This window comes from Eumetopias jubatus, unplaced genomic scaffold, assembly GCF_037043125.1.
Source record: "Eumetopias jubatus isolate StellerSeaLion01/CBP00866 unplaced genomic scaffold, mEumJub1_p1.0 scaffold_12, whole genome shotgun sequence".
Classification (NCBI taxonomy): Eukaryota; Metazoa; Chordata; class Mammalia; order Carnivora; family Otariidae; genus Eumetopias; species Eumetopias jubatus.
The window spans coordinates 26,183,578-26,209,108 of NW_028274818.1; the positions used below are offsets into that span (position 1 = coordinate 26,183,578).

A 25,531-nucleotide genomic window follows, 5' to 3' on the forward strand; every position below is an offset into this window, starting at 1 on the left:
TTCCTCCTTTTGGGGCACCTGGGTGTCTCAGTTGTTAAGCGTCTGCCTTTGGCTCAGGTCTGATCCCAGGGTTCTGGGATCAAGCCCCACATTGGGCTCCATGCTCAGCGGGAAGCCTGCTTCTTCCTCTCCCACTCCCCCTGCTTGTGTTCCCTCTCTCTTTATGTCTCTCTCTGGCAAATGGATAAATAAAATCTTAAAAAAAAAAAAAATTTCCTCCTTTCTAAAGAGAACCAAGAGACAATACTACAATAGTTCTGTAGAACCCAAGATCTAACATTCACCAATTTCTCATGAATAACTGCTCAAAGGAGGCAACAATGCACTGAACTATTTTTAAAAAAAAGTTACAAATGATCCTGACCTTTAAAAATAAATTCTTACAAACAAAATAATGTCCCACAAAGCATTATATACACCTAAATATACATAAATTATTATTAAAACACAACTGCATATTTCAAATGCTTGGCAGTGATTCCATCTCATATTAGAAAAGTTCATGGCAGTTTGTAGGCTGGCCTGGCTGACGGTGATCCATTGTTCAAGCCTAGGATTGCAAACCTTTGATATTCCAGAGGTGGACTGTGGGATGGCAATATGCATCCGAAGCTTGGTCTTAAGATTTTTATAAAGTCTAATTTAAGTATTTAATACAAAAGCATAGCAAATATTGTAAGTACGGTGCAAGAACAGTGAGTTAATGAGACAGGAGACATTTTTAGCTGTAACCTAGAAATTCATTGTTTCTAAAGATTTTTTGTTTTTGCTCTGAACTTTCTGTCCAGGATAACATGATCATAAATATTAAATGATAATTAAAATAAGAAATTTGGTGCTAGGGCACCTGGCTGGCTCAGTCAGTATAGAGTGTGCAACTCCTGATCTCGAGCCCCATGTTGGGTGTACAGATTACTTAAAAAAAAAGAAAAGAAAAGGGAAGGGGAAGGGGAAGGGAAGGGAAGGGAAGGGAAGGAAGGGAGGAAGGGAGGGAGGGAGGGAGGGAGGGAGGGAGGGAGGGAGGGAGGGAGGGGAAGGGAAGGAAAAGGAAGGGAAGGGAAAGGAAGGGAAGGGAAGGGGAGGGGAGGGGAGGGGAAGGAAGGGAAGGGAAAGGAAGGAAAGTGGGGGGAAGGGAGGGGAAGGGGAAGAGAAGAGAAACCGAGCACTAACGTGGGATGATTTCATTAATCCTAAGTCTATAGCGTGATACAGCAGAAACAGTCAGCTCTGCTGGCACCTACTTGAACAGATCCTTTCCTCACAATCAAGATTTCAACTCAAGCAGCTGAGAAAGAGGAGAAAAGGAGACAAATCAGATGGGCCGCTGGAAAAGAGGGGTAAACTGGCACTGTCTCCAAAAAACCAGAGTCCTGGCTCACTCTGACGACAACTAAAAGATAAATGGTAGTGTGTAGAAATCAAGAGTTTATCTCATAGCAGTAAAACTATGAAGACTTCACATACAAACCATGTATCGCTTTCATGGCAGTGTAATATACCTGTACCGCAGTGGCATTGAAAAAAGAACAAAATGAAAGATGAATCAAGACGGTCTAAAGCATCTGATAGCATTGCTGGTCTAAAGCACTGCTCTGATAGCACTACTTGGCTCTTTGTAGGATCCTTGACTCATTTTACCACAAGAAATCCTCCTTGCTGTCCTATGCTCATGAAGAAGACATGAAATAAGGATCTTGGGTGAAGGAAAACAATCTGCAGCAGCATTCAGATAAGCGATGTAACAGTTGCAGTCACTCACAAGGCTCTTGCTAGAGGGACAGTAAACCCAAGTGTAGGTTTATCCTAATACTCACAGCTCAAACATGCAGCTTGGAATTTTCTAAGCAAAGGATTTAGTGGTAACAGGGACAGCAAAAAACCTAGGTAAGCAAGGGGGAGAAAGAAAGCTGAGTAGCAGAAGAGGATCCTGTGCTAGGCAAGGATGTACCAAAATTAGCAACAAATATCTACAAATGCAAATAAAATTTTTAAATTTTTCCTTAAGTTTTCCAAAAATTGCAGCTTTACATAAGAGGAATCAGAGGGTGCAAGTGCAGATTCCCTACTCATCTTGTCCCTCCTTTACGTCATCACCTGCAAAAGGTCCTAACTGGCAAAAATCAGACAAAATTGAGGGCTATCAAACTATTCTGAAGACAGGAGCATTTGGGAGAAAACAGGGAAGACAGACATTTAACTTGCTGCATTCACCATGGTCTAATGGAACACTGAACTCGGAGGACTCGTTCTGCTTAGAGGGGGAAACCCTTGTCCCTGATATCTAGAGAGAGCGAGAGGCCTGGGCTTACTTCCCTAAGAAGGAACAATACTGGAGAAAGTGGTTCAGGTTCCCCTGTACCTTCATCTGTCCTCTCCCTGTGGGAGGAGTAACTTATCTGATTATATAAGAAAGGCTGATATTTACTGGGCCTTTTCTCTTTGGGGAGAAAATGTTAAAAGTCCTTCTCTCTAAAGGCCTACTTTGGCTGCAAGTCATATTCTGCAAGATTTTAAGATGATGAGCATTTTGAACCCAAATTCCACAAGCATCACCCTTTAAACATTTAACAAATAATGAGAAGAAGGTGAGCATGGTTTTGTGATTTACTGCAAGGGACTTGTATTCTAGTAACAGCTGCATGACTAGCTGTGACTCTTGGCTGTCATTTACCTTTTAGCCTGAAGTGCAAAATAACAGGGGTTGAGTATAAGAGTGCATTCTAGTTTTAAACTTCTAGAACTTTTAACAAAACTCCCCCTCAAGAAATTAAATATGATGCTAAAAGCGATCTCGTTCGTTGTACTTGTAACTGGGAAAACCCTTCCTTCCAGGGCAGGCCTTCCCAAAGTGTGGTCTGTGGACCATTTACCAGCTTCCAGAACACATGTTCTAGTGGAAAGAAACCCCTCATGGGGGGAAACGGGGCCATTGTTTAAGTTTGTTGTTTGTTTTCTTTTTCTTTTTTTTTTTTTGACTTGGGCTTTTCTTAACAAGCAACTGAGGTGATTTTTATGATCAGTAAATTTATTAATTCTAGGGCCATGGTCTTCAAAATCTCATATGCAAACCCCTGGGCATACATCAAGATTTTTCCATGGGGAAAGCAGACAGGAATATGTATAAGGACATCAGCTTAAAGATCTTCAATTTCCATATGGATTGCCCTAAGATTTATGTGCTCAGATAAGGCTTCTTCAGATCTAACATTTTTCTTTACTTATTTTCATTTTCACAACTGCCATACTCCCTATTTCCCAAAGAAAGGCTGACTCATACCCATCTAGAATCTTACTACGGGGCATTGCTCCAGATTGTAAAAAACCTCCAGAGGCATCAAACAAAAGAACAACAATAAAAAAATAAAAAAAAATTAAAAAAACAGAATTCTCAAGGGACAATGAGGACAGAGTAAAGCAAAGAGAGCTTCGGTTAAAAACTCTGCACCTCATCTATCTTAGAACTATAATTGAGAAGGTTGTGCCAGAAATGTGTTAATGCACTTATCTGAATTAAAAATAAAGTCAAACATTTTCTGACTGAAAATGAAATCTGATTTGGCTGGTGAATTTTAATTGAGAACAGGCTTTGCTACTTTATATGACAGGACTTCTATAAATTTAATCCGCTAAATCTATAGCTCCACGGCTTTGAGAAAAATATTTTTAAGGCACATATACAATATATTGGATAGGGTATCCTTTGTAAGTACTTAAATTTATTTTTAAAATTTAGATGTCACATTAAACATGTGCAAAAGGAAAACTAACCGAGAATGAGAACCATGAAATGGAGAAGGAACTGCTTGGAAAGGGGCACAAGGGACAGAAACCGTCCCCTTAGAGTAGCTTGTTTTAGGTTGGCTACTCAGATGTCTACAACTCAAGAGAAGGGAACACTTTGTTTGCTAATCACTCCCCAAGGTGTAAAATGTGCAAAAGGTTATATATAGTTTTTCAAAATTCTTTCAGGGGTATGTTAGCAAAAATGCTCTTGTTTCTCAAGACTTTTCTTTTGGTGTATCTGAATTGTGCAGCACGATTGCAACCATAAAGTGATCTATAGCATTACACAACTTGACTAATCAAATTACTTATGTTTTTTTCATTGTTAGCTCTAATATTTTTCTAACAGCCACCTTGGATCTTGATGGCTAAGAACACTCCCTAACAGAAAAAAAGAATAGGGAATAAAATTAATTGAAGAAATACTAAATCTTCAAGTAACTGGGTAAGTGAATGAATTAAAGTACTTTTGTCTGTACTGGCAGTTGCTTTCTCCCAGATCCTCATCTTTAAAGAGAGAATGAGGTGATTAACGCCATCTTTTCATATTAATGGGAGTTCCCCCAAATTGATAACCTAGTTCTAAAGAACTCATTCTCAAATTACCTCTAAGTGTAGAGAGAAAAATGTTGTGACGCACAGATGTTTACATAAATAAACAGATGCAGTGAGTTACGGTGAGTGGAGATGCTCAATACTGACATTTTCATACATACCTAGCCTGTTAATATTTCTCTGCAATTCATGGAGTCAGCTATGCTATAAAAACCTTAATAACCAACTGAATCTCTTTCTTGCAAATAGGGCATGAAGCCCCAGCCTTCTTCAATCTTCTGGCACAGTGAAAACAAGTGACAAGATGCCCTGTCCTCCCATGAATAATGTTCCCGTCTCGTGGTCTTTTCTCACACAGACTACATGGCTTCAAGAGATTCTGGCAATCCTCCATGTTTTCTGTATCTGTTCTCTGTTCGAAAAGGTTATCTGATTGTTCTCCCATGCTTGATATGGTTTCCTGGCTTTCAGAACTGTGGGCCAAATCCAAGAATTCCACTGAGTTGCAGGGATCAAAAAGTTTGGGGTTTTTTTCTTCCTTTGTATATACATCTTTAGGTCTAACAACTGGAGCTGATATGGTTCTTCGACAATCAGGGACATCAATTCCTTCATTTTCCTTCTTTTCAGGTATGGCAGTGATATCAGACGTGGAGAGAGAATGGGTTAACTTAGAACAATCCGAATACCAATCCTTCCTCAACGCCCAGCAACGAAAACAGTACCTCTTGCTTGGAGAGTTAAATTTCTTGCACTCAGTACACTGCCACTCATCCTACAACGACAAGTGCGGCCAATTAATACTCACACAGTGGTGAACACGAAGCTGAGAAAAAGGAGGGTAGGCCAAATCTCATCATCTCACCAAGCTAGTGAGAGTCTGGACATTCCACATCAGTGGTCTAGCCTTGCATCTGAACACATTCCACAGCCACGTGTAAGAAAGTCTAGAGAAGTTTTACAGTGATAGTGACAAAATCACCATTTCAAGTCAAAATTTGATATAGCTATCTTTAACAAAGTTAAATTCATTATTCTGGCATTTTGTCTAGTCTGGGTGGAATTTACATTGCTTGCTTTTCCCTGCTGCCTTCTTTTTTAGTTCATTTCTCATTGTACAACTTACTCTTTTATTGAGCAAGAGGCTAAAGAATGAAGAAAAGATAACACTTTCATTCCTTCCCACTAATTAAGAAATGTTATAAAATTTGGCAAAAAGGAAGCTAAAATTAAAATGAGGTTTGGGGGCGCCTGGGTGGCTCAGTCGTTAAGCATCTGCCTTGGGCTCAGGTCATGATCCCAGGGTCCTGGGATCAAGCCCCGCATCGGGCTCCCCGCTCAGCGGGAAGCCTGCTTCTCCCTCTCCCCACTCCCCCTGCTTGTGTTCCTGCTATCGCTCTCTCTGTCAAATAAATAAATAAAATCTTTAAAAAAAATAAAATAATGGGGAGCCTGGGTGGCTCAGTCGTTAAGCATGTGCCTTCGGCTCAGGTCATGATCCCAGAGTCCTGGGATCAAGCCCCGCATCAGGCTCCCTGCTCAGCGGGAAGCCTGCTTCTTCCTCTTTCTACCTGTAGCTCCCCCTGCTTGTGCTCTCTCTCTCTGTCAAATAAATAAATAAATCTTTACAAAAAAAAAAAAAAAATGAGGTTTGAAAACTACTACGTTACTTATGCTCTCTCACTGCTCTCAGGATCACAGGTCACTAACTGTTGTATGCCTAAACCCTACCCTCTGAAAAATGAATGTTCTTGCCCTTGGATGCTGGTAACTTTTTTCCGACTTCTCCATATTCAAATTAGGAGATACCAGAGCTCAATGAATTTTAAATGCCTCACTTAATGCAAAGGTAGCTACCTGGAACAAGTCAAGAGTATTTAATGTGGATAATTGCCTGGCTTTGACAGGATCAGTGATTTGACACAGGCAAACTTGATTACTTTCAGAATGAAGGCTGCAGACTTCACGTTTAGAAGGCATAACTCAACTGCCTAGGCCAAGAGGCAAGGACACGACCATTTGTTAAACTGGTGGTCTTTAGACAGCGTCAAAACATTCTTGCCAGTTTAAGATCCTAGATCTCATCTCATCTACTTCATGCAATACAGAATCTCAAAGGCACTTCATAAAGACTTGGAATTTATAACTGATGGTGTGTCATAGTCTAATTGGCATCATTTTTTCTTCTTTAGTAGTACATAAATAGGGCTTATTAAATTAAATGGCATCTTTGATTTGATGAAATACAGTCTATTTGCTTAATAGGTTATCTGGGCCCAAGTAGCCACAGAAGTCTGATTAAGATGGAAACACTTATCTCTGCTATTTGTATTATGGTCAAGAACACTTAATGGACCAATATATTCCACTTTATTACTTAGCTACGCACAGACAGATAATTTACAATGCATTACCATAATGGTCAACAGTGGCAGGCTGGGCATTGGGGGAGGAGCAACACCAGAGACAACCTACAACTTTTCTATCCCCAAGCAGCAAACTGTAAAATCCCCTCCCTTCTCCTTCCCCCACCACCATTCCCAGCAAGTAAGCCAAGGGAAGTACTAAAAGGAAAATGGGGAACTAGCATGAAAAGAGAAAAGCAAGGTGTATGTCTGAATCTAAACCTCGGTTGTCACATCTGGTGACAAATCCACACCTAATACCCAAGAGCTTAATACTACATCTTCATTTACTAGCCCTCCATTAATGTAAACCTGTGTGGAAATTAAGCCATTTCCCACTGGTTTGTTTTTAAGAAAGCAGTGAAAATATGATCTTTACTCTTGACAAAGAATTTTAGAGAGCTTACAGGTCTATCCTTAGGATTATGGAGGACTGTTTAGTGGGGAAAGTAGTAAAAGACTATTTTAAATAACTCTGTGTATCCACTGCATCACGTCCAAAGAATTTTGTTAGCAGGGAGAAAGGCAAACAGACAGGCATCTAAGTCACCCCTTTCAAGGTGGGGAGAGGATTAGGTCAACTCATCCTCCTCTTCTCCAAATTCCAATAAAAACCTCTAACAAGATATAAAGAAGCCAATATGTCTTAACACCAAGGAAAGCAAGATAGAAACGGGGGAAATGGCCTTCTTCAACACAAGTGCATTGCTGGAAAGTTCACACTGGAAGATGCAGGTGGTACAAAACAGCTTTTTTACTAGCTACTCATACCTCGGAGGTAACTTCTACATCAGTATCGTCACTTAGGGACTTAGAGTCCTCAAGGTCATCATTTTTTCCCACTTCAAGCACCTGCGAGGGCAAAGACATCTCATTAGTAAAGTTTACCTAGTTTAGATGAGGCTATAACCTGAGAGCAAAAAAGACAGAAGAGCTTCAATTTAGAGCCCAAATTCTGCCTCCATCACTAGCACTTGAAAAGAAAATGACCAGGGGCGCCTGGGTGGCTCACTCGTTAAGCATCTGCCTTCGGCTCAGGTCATGATCCCAGGGTCCTGGGATCGAGCCCATCGGGCTCCCTGCTCCGCGGGAAGCCTGCTTCTCCCTCTCCCACTCCCCCTGCTCGTATTCCCTCTCTCGCTGTGTCTCTCTCTGTTGAATAAGTAAATAAAATATTTAAAAAAAAAAAAAAGAAAGAAAGAAAATGGCTTACATGACTCTGTGCACGCCCAACTGGCAGCTCAATAGAAGAAATGACTGAAAAGTGCCCAGAAGGCTCACCAAATACAAGAGGGCACCCATATGTATGACTTCAAAGAAAATAAACAGTAGCAGAGTAAAAACGCTACAAATCATTAAATGTGGAAATTTTTTATCTTGAGAATTTAGGCAGGCATTCACAAGAATAAGGACTGCATGAAAAAATGAAGTGAAAAGCACTAAGTAAAATAAGGAACTGAGATGTGAAGAATGAAAAATATTTTATGAAAAGTAAATTTCGTATCCAAAAGTAAAACTAGTTATGTGATACTCTGGTTGTCCCATAAAAACATGCCCATTGGGCCGCCTGGGTGGCTCAGTCAGTTAAGCGTCTGCCTTCGGCTCAGGTCATGATCCCAGGTCCTGGGATCAAGTCCCGCGTCGGGCTCCTTGCTTGGCGGGGAGTCTGCTTCTGCCTCTTGCCCCTCACCCCGGTCGTGCTCTCTCTCTCTCTCTCTCTCTCTCTCAAATAAATAAATAAATCTTTTTTTTTTTTAAGATTTTATTTATTTATTTGACAGAGAGAGACACAGTGAGAGAGGGAACACAAGCAGAGGGGGGTGAGAGAGGGAGAAGCAGGCTTCCCGCTGAGCAGGAAGCCCGATGTGGGGCTCGATCCCAGGACCCTGGGATCATGACCTGAGCCGAAGGCAGCTGCTTAATGACTGAGCCACTCAGGCGCCCCAATAAATAAATAAATCTTAAAAAAAAAAAAACATGCCCGTGGACCAGGAAACAGAAAGTCAAGAAATTTGGGAAGTGTCTTCTAAATTTTCTAATTCAGAATTTAAAATTCTAAAAATTAAAACCCTATTTTGTCATCTAGTAAATGGAATAAAATCAATTATGATAAGAATTAGGAACCTCAGTATATCAACTTTCTCACACAAGTTCAAGTATTTTAAGTTCCATCTCTCTCAATGGAATTTTCCAAATGTCACCTTTGTCTTCACTCCAGCCACTTGGGAGTCCCTTCTAATGCTACCCATACAACTAGTCTAGGAGGACCCAAGCATTGATCTGCCTATAAACATACCAAGATTTCCTTCAGGAACCCAAATGACTATGAAAATCCCTCAAATTAAAAAGATGACCCTATTTAGATCAGTTTTTGTTATATTTACTCAATAGATGTTTACTGAGAATCTTGTCAATATCGGGCATTGGATCTGCTATCCAATCTCTTTTGAGACTTGAGCACATGCTTATATGACTGTTAGTGTGCTCATACTGTGTGTATTCAGAGTTCTAACTCTCTTCTTTCCCCTTATTTAAACTCTAACTTATGTAAGAAGAACTCACCTGTCTATTCCCATTTAGATATGAGTGACTGTGGAAGACACTGAGATGTCCAAGAAGTAAGAATTTTTTTCCCTACAGGCTGCCACAGCCACTTTGAACTTTGCCTTGTTAGCAAAGCAAGGTCTCCAGAAGCAAAAACTCCACAGTGAGAGATTAGACAAGGAGGAAGGGACAGCTTCTTGCTTCTAAGGAAGGAGGAGTTTTACCCATGCAGTACTATCCTATTTTTAAGATAGTGTTGGTTAACTTAATGTGAACCTGAAAACCGGATACAGGAAAACAATAAAAGTAAAAGGGGGGGATTATGTAAGTCATCTGTGGTACAAAGGGTCAGGACACCAGATTTAACAGATCATACTATGTGCACATAAATACAACCAACGTGAAATTTTTCCAAACATACCTTTTTGTCTCTTACTTTCCCTACTTCTTCACTTGTTTGTTCAGTGTCTGCAGCTTCAACTTTTATTCCCACACCAAACTGCTCTGATACAGACTCATTCAAAAACCACAAATCATCTGTGGTGTCTGAAACAATGGCAGTACCTATATCCTAATAGAAAGAAACAAATGTGAGTTTTTGTAGTCAGAGGCTTATCAGTGACATTGAACCAACAGAAATGAACCCAAAACTCAATATCCTCACATACCTCCAAAGAACACCTAGCCTTTCTTCTGTGGACATCTATTCATTCAACAGATAATTACTTGGCACCTAACTATGTATAAACTAATGAATGGATATAGGGAGCCTGGCAAGGAATTTTCTATTTTTTTTTTAAAGATTTTATTTATTTATTCACGAGAGACAGAGAGAGAGAGAGCGGCAGAGGGAGAAGCAGGCTCCCAAGGAGCAGGGAACCCGATGTGGGACTCGATCCCAGGACTCTGGGATCATGACCTGAGCCGAAGGCAGACACTTAACCATCTGAGCCACCCAGGCGCCCAGGAATTTTCTATTTTAACAGTAAATCGGGTGTAAGACCTGAGAAATAGTACTGAAAAGCTTAAAAGCTAAAGACATGAGTTGCTCAACTAAACAGAACCCGTTCCCTAAATTTCCTTTCCAAAGGTGACACCCCAAGAACCTAGAAAACATTCTATTAACTGTGATATATTATTTCCTTTATGGTCAATAATGTTTACTGAAGGACACCTGGGTGGCTCAGTCAATTAAGCATCCAACTCTTGATTTCATCTCAGGTCATGATCTCAAGGTCATGAGATCGAGCCCCATGTCAGGCTCTGTACTCAGCACAGAGTCTGCTTGAGATCTCTCTCTCTCTCCCTCTCCCTCTGCTCGCTCTCTCTAAACAAATAAATAACATCTTAAAAAAAAACAATAATGTTTATTGAAATATAAGAAATACTTATGGTAACTCAAATCTTCTGTCCTCTTTCTGAATTCCTAAACGACTTTAAATATAACCTTCTTTCTGCATTCATCTATGGATTTTTTTTAAGATTTTATTTATTTATTAGACAGAGAGAGACACAGCGAGAGAGGGAACACGAGCAGGGAGCCCAATGTGGGGCTCGATCCCAGAACCCTGGGATCATGACCTGAGCCGAAGGCAGACACTTAACAACAGAGCCACCCAGGCACCCTGCATCTATGGGTATTTTATGACATGCTTTTCTATACTATTCCTAAGAGAAAACTTATTATTTTGCCACTATTCTATATCCATTCATTTACTGAGCAAATATTCATTGAATTCCTATTACGTGTCAGATACTGTTCTAGGTACTAGGTAAGAGAATAAAGTGATGAATAATGTGAAAGCCCTGGACTTTCATTTCAGTAGGGGTAAATAGGCAATAGATACATAAACAAAATAACAGTTTTTCAAAGTGAGACGTGCAAGAGAATATAAAATAAGATAAAGGAACAGAATGCTTATGGTTTGAATTAGGGTGTAACACCGGAAGTAATAAAAGTCGTTAGATTTTGGATGTTTTGGATAAAGAACTGATAACCTGCATGTGGCATATGACAGATACAGAAATCGATGCTATCCCTTTAGATCTGGCTGGAATAACTGCATAGAAGGTAGATTTGTGAAAAAGGAAAGGCCGTAAAGGAATGTTTAGAAAAAATTAAAAATAAAATCAAGAGCTCTGGTTTGAACATGTTAAATGTCAGATCATCTAAGTGGAGGTGTGGAGTAGGCAGCTGAATATAGAAGCTGGGCATTTAGAAAAGAGGTCAGGGCTGCAGATACGGATTTGAGCAGCAGACGCACACAGATGGTACTTAAAGTCATAGCGCTGAATGAGAATTCTTACAGAATGCAATGTGTGGTCAAGAGTAACCAAGAATGTTACTCTTTAAAAAAAAAAAAAAAAAAAAACCAGAAAGTTCCTCTTCAAATGTGACATTTACCTGATTTGTCTGTAAATCAGTCGAGCCATTACTTCTAGGTGTATAGTTGCTCCTCAGGTTTCCTAAAAACCACCAAGGCAGCCCAGCTACATCCCACTCCTCAAACCCAAGGTCCAGCTTAGATGTCTCATCTTGGGTTAAGTTTTTTATGAAGTCTTCATCTACAGCAGTCAAATGGAAAGGACAGTAACTACGTACACAACACTAAGAATCAAAACTCTCTTTGTAACATTACAATCTCTTTATAAGACAGGTAAAAAGAAATTTCCACAGCCAGTATGAAAGAAACAGAAATCAAATATCTCAGTCACAGAGCCCAGACCTCCTCTCAAATTTAGGCCTCATTCATTAGCAAGTAACGACACTAGAAGCAGATGATCATTTATCAAGCAATCTAAACTCTGAAAACATCCAAACAATGACATGGTTCTAGGAGGATTTCGAAATGGTTATTTACTGCCATGTTATACATTCACACCATGGCATTAACTAAAGAAAAGACTTGCTCTCGTACATGATGCCCAATAATGGCCTGATCCATGAACTGCAAATGGTGGTGGCAGAGCGGCCAAACCTGAAGACAGAAGCAAGGCAGTCCAGACTGAATGGGCATCCAAAGGTTGTCAAGGCAGTCTCACTGCTACGTATTTATGGATGTTTCTCATGAATTCATGTTTGGATAGGTAACAACCATTATAAAACACTGAACTCTACGTTGTCTAAGTAAATCTATACCTATGTCCTTTCTGGATCAAGGGGCTCTCTTTTGGAGTTTCTAGATCTCTAAGACCTAGAAATCTTGCAAACCCAAAACATAAGAAGGCACCACATATTCCAAGTAAAAGATCTTGTGTTGTACATCCAAATGACATTCAAGATGATTACTAACATAAGTCTGGTGCTACCACAACATCCCATCATCCAATCTTTTGTTATGCTATTCTCTTTCCCCACTTCCTCACTCTCCTCTACCTCTTCCCAATGCACCAGCCACACCGATAGCAACCACAGGTGCTTAAATGTGTTGAGGTACATGTGCTCGAAAACTTGCAATAAATGGGTCCCTGTCAGAACAAAAGATTACCTTATCTACTTACAAATTATGTTGAACGCTGCCCATTAAGTTCAGGGGAAGTTCAGCTTTTTACTTACTCATTACAATTAACGAAACCCCAATTCCTGAGATGATGCCATATTAAAGTTATCCTCATCTCTTCAAGCTCTCTAACATCTTGTAAAGGGAACAGAAGTATCCTTCCCATGTATACAAACTCTGTCCTTTCTACCTACACACTTTCCTGAAAATACTAAGCTCTTTATTCTCAAAATCTACAGCACAAACTAAATACGGTCTCTTGAATAGGCTATTCTTGTATTTCTGAGTAGCAAACAAGCAAGGACCTGCATTTAAAGAAGAAATTACACATTTAATACCGTACAGACTGAAATAAACTCCAAGGTGACTAGGTAGCTCAAAATTCGGTTGCATGATAAACTGATTCGATTTTAAACATTTGAGATAATTACAGCAGCATCACTCTCTGAGATATTGCTGGAGGTCTAACCTGCCATTGCTCCAAGTGTGAGCCAGTACCGAAACTAGAAACTATCATGCCGTAAAATACCTGAGTAATTGATGATTTTATATACCTGTATAGAAAAAATTTTAGGAGATACTTTATAAAGCAGAGCTTGGGGAAAACTTTCAAAATATCGATTAACTCATTTAACCTGACCACAGCATATCCAGTATGGATGGCCAAGACCTCAGAACTATCATCCAAGAGCAAAGGAACTACTAGGCCTCTGACGTCTCATTCTTGGCTCTGACAGACTAAGTATGCATCATCTTTACAAACTTTAAAACTCTACAAAAATTAGCCTTTGCCTCAAGCAGACAAATCAAAATAAAAATCCTAACCAGACTGAATATATACAAGTACGTCAATATTTAAAAGGCCAAGGCAGGTGATATACTAGGTGGCAAACTGATAAATCTGTAGCGAGCTTCTATTAGCATGCCAGCCAAAGGACAGGTCTTGCTCCATCCCAGTAAACACAGGTTGCTAAAAGAGCACTACCACCTTCTTCAAAGTTAACAATGGTCACTAGGGTAAAGAAAAAGTTTTTAGAAAAGAATGAGAAGTAAGTATGACATATGCCTCTCCTACTTCATATACAAAGAAAGTGCATTATTATTTTTTGAGTTGTCTACAGAAAGGTCTCAATTACAGCCAGTGCTTAATGTGAATAAATGTCATTTCTAGAAGTTATCAACAAAAGAAAGAAAAAAAAATATATAGCCTTAATCCAAAACTTACCTTCTCTAGAATTTCTGCATTTATGTTGTGAGGTAGGCAGTGTAGGAATATTGCCTTCTTCCATTCTTTTCCTGGAACTGGAACTTTCTTCTGCACTTTGCTGGAAAAAAAGGGAAAGATGTCTATTAGTGCAGTAAAAATGACTGAGACCAGGGGATGTAGCAGTTCCATTCTGGCTCACCAGTTAGTGTGCGGCACAATGGGTTATGCACAAGAAAGAGATCTCTGAAGTTCACAACAGTCATCAAATAAAGGCAACATCTCTCCTTAACCCACTGGGAGCAGAGCTAAGAGAATCCCAAACCTGGGGGGGAAAAAAATCTCTGCACAAAAGGCCAAAATCTACTGTTAAAAACAGGCTATCAATGTAAAGCCTCTATACTACAAAATTAGGCATAATTCAGAAAACATGTGAAACCCTCAGCATATACCAAGATGATCATAAAGTTTTCCCAGGTCTGGAGAAGATTTAAGAATGGCCTGACATGAACTTAATTGCAAAAAGCCTGTTAAAATCTAATAAAGCAGTTTTCTCAAACACCTATATACATACACCATCACACACACAGGCATACATAAACCCCAAAGAAAATGCAACTGGAGGAACTGAAGATCAGAAGTGCTACATCCCAAAGAAAGATTCAGAGACTGGAACTCTGTTATGGGCAGAACAGAGAAGTTTCACTCTGTCCCTGGTCTGTGAACTCCCAAGAACCTTTCTTATTAAATTCTTACCACATTCAGAGAAAGGTCTTGGGAGTCCAAGATCCATAGGTACAGAGAAGGGGCCACTCTGTACAACAAAAGAAGTCACCGTGTGGTGATTTTACCTTCAGTTGGTCTTGACTTGGAATATCCATACTGTGATCCTGTGCGAGAGCGAGAGTCTGAGCGGCATCTGGATAGCAAGTAAAACAAAAGGAAAACCTTCCCTGGTAATAACCATTCTTTCCACATAAAAAGGACCTCAGCAAACAACCCTGGAGCCAGGTTTGCTCCCTAAAAATGTACTCCTCCGTGTTGGCTGCACAAGGCTCTCATCCAAAAGGGAAAAATCAAAACTGATAAAAATGGCAAAGACCAAGACAGGCTATATTCAAAATGTATTACCAAAATGTAATCTGGGAGAAAATGAAAAATAACTAAAAAATGTTCATGGCAAACTTTCAAATTTTAATATGAAAGTGATTCCAACCAAGAAATAATGAAGAGTATCTTTTATTATCTCTCCCCACAGGTTTTTTATTATTCAATCTGCCTAACTTGTAAAAAAACAGCAAAAAAAGTTTGGCCTTTAATTTTTATTTGCAACTGTTAAAAGTTATACAGGGTTATGAAATCTGAAAATCTGGAATTCTCTCCACTTCCTTCATCACACAATAGCACCTCATGGAAACTTATATTCTTAAGTGTCAATGATGACTTCCTAGCTTAAACTCCCATAACCTGAATATAGAGTAGGTGTTTTTAATTAACAAGTTTTATTTTTCCCAGTTACTATAAACATTTCTTAAGAAGGAAGGGAGAGCAGATAAAGTTTTTCTCAAAGTCAATGAAAAGCAAGGAAAACAATAACCTGACAGAAATTCTTAGTCTGAGAGAAATATATTTCGAGGACTTGGAAACTTTTCAAGCAGAACAGAAGATGAAAACTGAGCTACAGGAAAACGACAAACTGCAGAGAATTTAGTAACCTAGACTGCTCATTATATGAGGTTATATGTAACTGAAATGTTCCCAAATAAGTCTACCAAGGGTTGGGTTCATTAGCTACTATCAGGTCCAGAGATAAGACACTTAAGGAAAACCTCATCCTCACATAATAAAGACTGCCAGAGAAAAGAATACGGATCCTACAACTGGTCTGATAATTCAGTTGTTTTGCACAAAGCAAACAATTTCAAAATTGTAATTATAAAGAGCATGACTTCTACAAGCATTTTTAAAGGTAAATAGAGAATACTGAGAAGTTTAAGAGACAGCATTTTCTGACTGCAGTGATCTTCAAAGATCAACTAAAGAGACAATGCAGATAAAGAATTTCTTTAATAAAGCAACTTGCTTACTGTCATTTATAGTTCTAACACCTTACTATCTTCTTAGGTTAAAACATTTAGAAGCAAGGGCGCCTGGGTGGCTCAGCCCACTGGGCATCTGCCTTCAGCTCAGGTCATGATCTCAAGGTCCTAGGACTGAGCCCCATGTCAGGCTCCCTGCTCAGCGGAGAGTCTGCTTCTCCCTCTCCTCCTGCCCCTCCCCCACTCGTGCGCTCAAGCTCTCTCTCTCTCTCACTCTCTCAAATAAATAAATAAGATCTTTAAAAAAATAAAACGTTTAGAAGCAAAAAAATTATCTGGGAAAACCACAATGTACAAAGGAATTTTAAAATAAAGTAGGTCGTATATATTTCATTTTGTTGGTATACATGTGGAGATTTGGACAAATGATTCATAAAGAACCACCTTTACTTTAAACAATGATATTTTCTCAACCATCAAAATAAAAGGTTTAACTCACTTGCAAAGGTGTACAACAGATGATACAGAAAACATTTTTCTCATTTGTCATTTTAAATAAAACACATGCAATCCAATTTATTCAGATCAACAGAGATAACCAACTACAGGCACCAATGCAAGTGCAAGTCAAGAGCAGACAATCATAATTACTTTGGGGCAATATTCTGGTTTTGAATATTGCACTACGGTTATATGTTAGTTACCATTTGGGGAATCTGGGTAAAGAATATTTGGAACTCTATTATACTTTTACTACTTTTTTGTAACTAAAATTATTTCAGAGTGACAAGTTTAAGAACAAACAAAATGTTTTAAAGATTTAATGTTCAGAGAGAAAAAAGTGTTCAAAAAAATTGGGGCAAATTCTGTTATGACATCAATGTGTAGCACAATGAAAAGAGCAAGAACCAGTCAGTCAGAAATATCTGTTCTACCAATTATCAGTGGCAACTAATCTTGGACAAATCACTCATTCTATTAAAAAAGCAAAAAACAAAAACAAAACAAAAAACTCCTCCGTTTCATCATCTCCAGACCTTCCTCACGGGGTTGTTGTGAGGATCAACTGAAATGTTATCAAACTGTTCATTTTAATAGATGGCATGTTAAATGCTGCAAGTGCGAGAGAGAGAGAGAGAGAGAGAGAGAAAAGTGAGAATTACATCCACTCGAGTTATCCAGAGAACAGATCAATCAGAAAACAAATGCTACTGAAAGAGTAGATCAGCAAATATAAAATCCTCTGTGTATTTCAAGGCTGCAGTGAGTATCCCAGGAAAGCCCTACTATTTCACAAGTGACTGAATTTCAATAAAGCACCATATTATTTGCAAGGCCTTCCCACTCAACAGAAATTTACAGCTGGGTAAAGTGGGCAAGGTGGACAAATGGCTCAATGAAGTCAACAGGCTACAAAATTCAATGTAAGTTCAAAAGTACATTTCAATACAAAAGCACAGTCTCTCTGCTCTCACGTTAAATCATAAATCTTTATTAGGAATGAATTCTTTTCAATTATTTGTTTCACTAAACTATTAAAAGATAACCAATCTGATTACAAACTTGGGCTTTCTTTAAAGGATAAGGTTACCTAAAATCTAATTTGAAGTTCACAAAAGGGCTTCACAGAGGAATGGAGAAAAAAAAAAAGTTTCATTATTTGGAAATGAGTAAAAGACAGGGTTACATTTAAGTTATATCCAGTTGATTGATCTCTAACATCATACTTCAGATCCCAAAACAGCCCACTTCCTGCACCTACCTAATAAACTCAAAAGGCAGTATTTAAAATATATGGAATCAAGCAAAGCGTGTTAGACAAATTGGCATTCATATAACAGAAAGCTAAAACCATTAGGTGAAAGGTTCTTCTTGGGGGACCCTAATAACAGATGGATCAGAGTAACACCACATGAGCCCATGGCATCAACATCACTTAAAGAGGGACAAGTGGACCTTACATGACTCAGGTGTGATGCAACAGATGTACAAAGCACCACCTATGACACCTTCTCAGCAAAAAATTTAAACTTGAAACTATTCAAGCATTACTAGTTTACGGAAAATAGAAGAAATAGACAAACACGTTCAACGACATCACAAGAATACAATCTGCAACCTCTAGAATGTGGGAAATTCTATAGGACAAATGATCCATTTCTTCAACAAATAAATGACATAAAAATAAAAGGAGGATTGTTTTATAAAGATACTTAGAGACATATCAACCAAATGCAATGTGTGGACTTTGTCTGGATCTTGATTTCAACAAGCCAAATGTAAAACACATTTCTGGGATGACTGGGGGTAAACTATATATACACTGACTATTGGATAGTATTATGGAGTTATTATTTACTTTATTATTATTAATTTTGTTGGGTGTAAAAATGACACCATAGTTATGTTTAAAGGAAAAAGGTCCTTATCTGTTAGAGATTTTAAAAGTATGTCCAGATGAAAAAAAAGTAATAATAAAATTAAGAAAAAAAAAAAGTATGTCCAGATGAAGCAAATGTGGCAAAATGTTAACAATTACTAAGTCTAAGAGATGGGCATTACACTAATCTATTTTCAGTATATTTGAAATTTTTCACAGTGAAAAGTTAACATCCCGGTAACATTCTGTATGACAGGTATCCCTCCCAATCATGCCAACACAGCATTTCATTTCCATCTTGATCCTCCTTGTTTTCCCATCATTTGCCCCCTTGAGCTCAAAGCTGTGATACAGTCTGAAGAAATAGGATGTGACGTACCTGTAGTAGCAGAGGCTAAAGTGACAAGATTCTTTCTTAGCATATCATAGAGAGGGCTGTCAGAGAGAAAAAAAAAATATGAATAACCTCATGGTTTTCCATTAAAATGTTACATGTCTATCTGATACGTGATCTTCCAACTTTCTCTATAACACATGGAGAAGCAGAATGTTTTCCCCAGAATAGATTTGTTTGTAATTATTTAAATGTCAAGATACTCATGTCCAAGTGCTTGTGATACTCTGCCCCCATTAAGAAACTAATTAATTTACATTTTATTTAATTAGCTAACAGTAACACAAGATTTCCTTTGGAGACCATTCCTTCCCACTAGGAATTAAGTTTTACAATTTTAATTGAGGAAGGGGTGGAAGGGAGTCTTACCAAAGTACGACAAAATGAGCTCAGAAGAAACAGTCATCACAAAGCTATAGAAAGAAAACACTGGCTTCTCAATTACTAATTAGCTTTTGACTCTGTAACAACCATATACACCCCATGCAGCTGGAGAAAAATCACACAACAGGTCAGAGAAGCTCTACTGTGATTCTTTTTTTCTTTTTTTTTTTTTAAGAGAGAGAATGAGTGGGGTTAGGGGAAGAGGGAGAAGCAGACTCCCTGAACAGCAGGGAGCCTGACATCTGGTTCAATCCCGGGACTCTGAGATCATGACCTGAGCTGAAGGCAGACGCCCAACCAACTGAGCCACCCAGGCGCCCCTCTACTGTGATTCTTATGAAGCCCATCATTCGACCTCAAACTGCCCAGCAATGCTACATTTCTCTAATCAGCTCACTCTTCCTCTCTGTAACAGCTGCTTCACAAAATTCTATCCTAGCCACATCAAGCTCCTCCTACCCAGGCCTTTGGACATGAACTCAATCTGCCAGAAGCTCTCCAACACTCTCCTGGAGCACCTCTCTCTCCTCACTTATCCTGCAGCTCTCCACTCAAATGGCACTTCCTCAAGGAACTGTACCTTGACCCCTAAGGCCCTAAATCCCACCCCCAACACAGCTTTATGTACCTTTTGTCTGTAACACCCACAGTATAATTTTACCATGTGCTGGTGTGATAACCTGATTAAGATGGGGAAGAGCATCCACTGTCTCACTGCTCTTTAAGCTCCGCAGAATCTGAGACTGTTGCTCACTAACACGTTCTCAGGGCCTCAAAGGTTACCTGACATATGTAGGCCCTTAAATATTGATTGACTAAAGGAATAAATAACCATTAATATCCTATGGAGGGGCGCCTGGGTGGCTCAGTTGGTTAAGCGACTGCCTTCGGCTCAGGTCATGATCCTGGAGTCCCGGGATCGAGTCCCGCATCGGGCTCCCTGCTCAGCGGGGAGTCTGCTTCTTCCTCTGACCCTCTTCCCTCTCATGCTCTCTATCTCTCATTCTCTCTCTCTCAAATAAATAAATAAAAAATAAAAATAAAAATAAAAAAAAAATAAAAAATATCCTATGGAGACTGAGTGGTGAGATATAAGCACCCAAAAAGATAAACAAACCCTCACTCTTCTTACCTTGGATCCTTCACGGAGAAGCTCTGACGTCCTAGCAGTTCTCCCAAAAGATCTCCACCACAATACACCATATGCTGCTCCCGCTGATCATAAAGCTGCTTCACCATTATATACTGGCCTAGATAGTGCATGACCTGCAGGGCAATAAAACCGTATAAAGAGATCTGTCCAACAGCTCCAAAGAACACAAATTAATTACGGTAAGATAAGGGAAGTTAGTTAGAAAAAGAGAAAACACATATGAGGATGACTGTCAGTGCTTGTGTAAGGAGTCCTACAACAAGATGGCTGTCCCCAACTACTAGGTTCATCCATTTATTATCATGCTGGATATCAAGAGATTCTTATTTTTTAGAATAGAGATGTAGTGGTCTGACAATGAGAACAAGTGTTGAATTTACCTAGTATCCCCTTAAAAATTTTCTCACCAGTCCAAATAAAGAGGTCTGTTCTATGACTAGAAGAAATAAACTTTAAATGTGCCTGGGTCTTAAAAATATTTTCCAAGTCCAGGGACACATAACTATAAGATGCTTTTGACACATGTTCACTTAATTCTTTTTTGGCAAATGAAGTACAATGGTTAATAAGCCATCAGCACTGTAAGTGCATAAAACATAGAATCTAGTATCTACCAAATAAAAATTTACCTGGCTTTTTTCAGAGTTCACAAAAATGGAAGGAACTCAGACAAATTCATGATTCAAAAGTTTTAAATTATCTATTTTTTCCTAATGTTTTCTCTATGCAGATTTTTTTAAAAGGCTTAATAATTAAGTTCACTTAATGACAGTTAGAACTTTGTTGTCATAGATCACAAGCAGACCAAAGCAGCTATCTTTATCCTTAGGCCCCAACTTCTCAGGAATTATTAGATATCTGCACAGAAGATTTTTCCAACACTGCTCCCATTACATTGGTACAATAATGCTCCTAAGTTCCCCTCTATACCAAGTAACATTTCATCCCAGATAATCAAATATCTAGGGGGAAATAAGATGGGGAACAGCATCCACTGGAAGAAAAAGGAGGAAGTTTTATATTTATATCTGTCCAACTTCCAGAAGAAATAAATTCACCCTAAGTATACAAAATAAGATCTTCGGGGCGCCTGGGTGGCTCAGTCGGTTAAGCGGCTGCCTTCAGCTCAGGTCATGATCCCAGGGTTCTGGGATCGAGTCCCGCATCGGGCTTCTTGCTCAGCAAAGAGCCTGCTTCTCCCTCTCCCTCTGCCTGCCTGCCGCTCCCCCGCTTGTGCTCTATCTCCCTCTGTGTCAAATAAATAAATAAAATCTTTAAAAAAAAAAAGATCTTCTAAGACAGTATAGATCATCTACCCTATAAATGTGTACATAATTGTTTGCAGCCACTGCCGCACCATCAGAATCTCTAGCTCCCAGAGCTCCAGCTGAAGGAGAAGGGGGACTAAGTAAGGTCTCTATACTATGGCTTGTACAAAGCAAACCACTCGCAAATCAACCGGTGGTAAAGCTCTGAGGAAGCGACTGACTACAAAAAGCCACTTGCAAGAGTGTGCCCTCTTCTGGAGGGGGTGAAGAAACCTCATCATTACAGCCCGGGTACCGTTGCACTCCGTGAAATTAGACGTTATCAGAAGTCCACTGAACTTCTGATTCCCAAACTTCCTTTCCAACATCTGGTGCGAAAAATTGCTCAGGACTTCAAAAGAGATCTGCGCTTCAGTGAAGCTACTGAAGCTTTGCAGGAGGCAAGTGAGGCCTGTCTGGTGGGCCTTTTTAAAGATGCCAAACTGTTTGCCATCCATACCAAACATGGAACAATTATGCCAAAAGACATCTATCCAGCTAGCATGCCACACACGGAGAATGTGCTTAAGAATCCACTATGATGGAAAACATTTCATTCTTTAAAAAAAATTCTTCTTCCTGTTGGTAGTTCTGAACATTAGATATTTTTTTCCCATGGGGTCAAAAAGTAACTAAGTATATGATTACAAGTGGAAAAATAGGGGACAGAAATCAAGTACTGGCAGTTTTTCCATTTTCATTCATGTGTGAGTTTTTTAATATAAATGCGGCGATCTAAGGCATCCATGCAAGTCAAAACGTTTCAGTGAACAAGTCTCAGCAGTTCAACTTCACAACAATTATAAATAAACCCGTTATACTTTTCTGGACAATTTGGATTTTTTTTATTTTATTTTTTTTAGATTTTATTCATTTATTTGAGAGAGAGAGCTCGTGCGTGAGAGAAAGCACAAGCAGGAGAGTGGCAGAGGGAGACGGAGAAACAGACTCCCTGCTGAGTGCAGAGCCTGAGGCAGGGCTTGATCCCGGGACCCTGCGATCAAGACCTGAGCCTGAGCTGAAGGCAGAGGCTTAACCAACTGAGCCACCCAGGTGCCCTGGATTTTTTTTTTAAACAAGTAAATTTCTGGGGCCCCTGGGTGGCTCAGTCATTAAGTGTCTGCCTTCGGCTCAGGTCATGGTCCCAGGGTCCTGGGATGGAGCCCCGCATTGGACTCCCTGCTTGGCGGGAAGCCTGCTTCTCCTCTCCAGCTCCCCCTGCTTGTGTTCCCTCTCTTGCTGTCTGTCAAATAAATTAATTAATGCTTTAAAAAATAATAATAATAAAAATAAAATAAACAAGTAAATTTCTTACTGACAGTAACTGTATGGTGTTGGTAGCATTTTTATCATATGGTAGATCCATCCATTCACTATATTTTTCTGAGTTGTCCTACATGCAAGTACATGTTTTTAAATGTTGTCTGTCTTCTGTGCTGTTCCCATAAGTTTACTATTAAAATGCATTAAAAAGGGCACCTGGGTGGCAGTCAGTTAAGCGTCCAACTCTTGGTTTCGGCTCAGGTTGTGAGACGAGCCCCACACTGGACTCCGTGCTCAGCACAGAGTCTGCTTAACACTCTCTCTCCTTCTCCCTTTGCCCCCTCCCACCTACCTGCATGCTCACCTGCACGCTCTAATAAATAAATCAATCTAAATAAATAAATAATGCATTAAACTAGGAGCACCTGGCTGGCTCAATCAGTAGAGCCTGCAACCCTTGATCTCGGGGTTGTGAGCTCAAGCCCCACAATGGGTGTACAGATTATTTAAAAATCAAATCTTAAAAGAATAATAAAATAAAAATAAATGCATTAAACTAAAAAAATAAAAAATTAATAATGTGTACATAATTACTACTCTTATTATATCATACTGCCTCAATGCACATATTGAGAACCAATCTTTAAAAATAAAAAATTAAATTCTTTATGCACCAGATAGGGTCAAAATTCATAATAGAGAGCTTCATGTAAACGGACTCTAATTTTTTCCCCAGTAAAACATTCTCTCTGACCAATATGTACTTAATTTCTTCTTAACCCAGGAAAACTCTACCATGCGATTGAAGGAGATAGCGTAATTCATTGTAACAACCTTATTGATAGAAAATTCCATACTTCAGGGCTGCTGGGTGGCTCAGTTGGTTAAGCACCGACTCTTGGTTTGGGCTCAGATCATGATCTCATGGGTCCTCAGATCATCGAGCTCAATGCCGGGCCCCCACACTCAGCACCCACACTCAGCAGGGAGGCTGCTTGAAAACTCTCTCCTTAGCATCCTTTAGATGCTAAATAAGTTATTTAAATGCGTAAGTGTTTGAAATAACTCCCAGTGCTCAGAAAAGTACTGGACACATTTATAATGAAAAACTACTGCATTTAATTCCTGCCTGGCAGTACATCCTATAAATCACAGACAGTGTCATTTTTTAATCTTGTACACGCTTTGCATTTTAACTCTGAGATCAATGAATTAACGGTTAATTTTATGTTTGGCTGACAACATACTTCAAAAGGATATTTAAAGGAAATATGAAGTTCAATTTAGCTCAATGGTCTTTAAAACAAAGCAAAAGTTGCCTCTCTAGTACCTCAGGCAGAGAATTTCCTTTCTTGGGCCTGATTTCAGAACTATATATTCATCAGCTTCTACTTTTTTATTTTCATCAGCTTCTACTTCTCAGCTGTTCTTATAACTGAGAATTCTCTTTGATGGCTTACCTCTTTAACAGTGAACATTTCACCTTGTGCACCTGCTGCCTGCAAAATCTTCAAAAGTGGCTGTTTTGGTCGTACCTGATATAAACATAAAATAAACCTGCTATTTACATTCCAACTAGATTGGTTTCTGAAACCCTAGGGAACAAGAAAACCTCCTTTTTTTTTTTAACAAACGCTGGTAGATACTTATCATCTAATAACATACAATCTTCCAATACATACAATCATAGCAGATAATCAGACTACTACTTGTCACCTCTCTGAAAAATCACATTTTCAAAAGACAGCTACTAGGATGGCCATAATAAAAAGAAAAAAGGAAACAAAAGTAAGTATTGGCAAGCGTGTGGAGAAGCTGGAACCCTTGTGTACTGCTGGTGGGAAGATAAAATAGTTCAGCTGCTATGGAAAACAATTTGGCAGTTCCTCAAAAAGTTAAACACAGAATTACCATATGACCCAGCAGTTCCATTCCTAGGTATATACCCAAAAAAACTGAAAGTAGAACTTAAACAAGTATTTGTACACCAGTGTTCACAGGAGCATTATTCACAATAGCTAAAAGATGGAAACAACCCAAATAGCACCGACAGGTGAGCAGATAAACCAGATGTGGTATAAACACACATGGGATAGTGACTCTGACATTTCTTGACTCTGTGGAGTCTGTCTTTAGCCACACAATTTTATCTTTAAAATTTTTATGGTCAAAGTTGTCTCTCTCTTCCTCTTACAACCTCTTTGGTTTTGTCTTATTTAAGGCCCCCTTCATCCTAAAGTTTCACAAGCATTTCCTAAATTTTTTCTAGTATTATTTCCCTTTTTACATTTAAATCTTCATCTATCTGGAATTTGTTTTTGTACAAAGTTTGAGGTCTTCATTTGTTTCCTTCCAGAGATGGACAATTACATCAAAACCATCTATTACATAAGCCAAATTTCCCCCCATCAAATCCAAATTCCACCTTTATCATACACTAAGGTACACAATACTATGCATATTGTGCAATGTTTATGAAAACACAAGACCAAATTATGTATTTTTATATGTTAGAGGAAAGATCTGAAACAAGACACACCAAATTAATAACAGTGTTGTCTTAGGGGGAGGGGACTTTGGGGGAAGAAGAGAAGAGACAGTCAAGGAGTCCCTATAGATA

At 39.1% G+C, this 25,531-nt stretch overlaps 1 protein-coding gene across 2 annotated transcripts in view; it reads right to left on the reverse strand.

Annotated features, from left to right (window-relative positions):
• Positions 1-3,004: 3,004 nt before the first annotated feature.
• The window catches only part of MDM4 (MDM4 regulator of p53), a 38,808-nt gene continuing 16,281 nt past the window's right edge, over positions 3,005-25,531 (reverse strand). For both annotated transcript variants that reach the window (XM_028120292.2, XM_088016850.1), the window contains exons 3-11: positions 24,372-24,446; positions 20,321-20,454; positions 18,790-18,845; positions 14,843-14,910; positions 14,013-14,112; positions 11,692-11,852; positions 9,709-9,858; positions 7,515-7,595; positions 3,005-5,113 (exon numbers count right to left, since the gene is read on the reverse strand). In XM_028120292.2, coding sequence (XP_027976093.1) covers positions 4,538-5,113; positions 7,515-7,595; positions 9,709-9,858; positions 11,692-11,852; positions 14,013-14,112; positions 14,843-14,910; positions 18,790-18,845; positions 20,321-20,454; positions 24,372-24,446 — 1,401 coding nt within the window. In that variant the 3' untranslated portion in view covers positions 3,005-4,537. The remainder of the gene's footprint in view (positions 5,114-7,514; positions 7,596-9,708; positions 9,859-11,691; positions 11,853-14,012; positions 14,113-14,842; positions 14,911-18,789; positions 18,846-20,320; positions 20,455-24,371; positions 24,447-25,531) is intronic.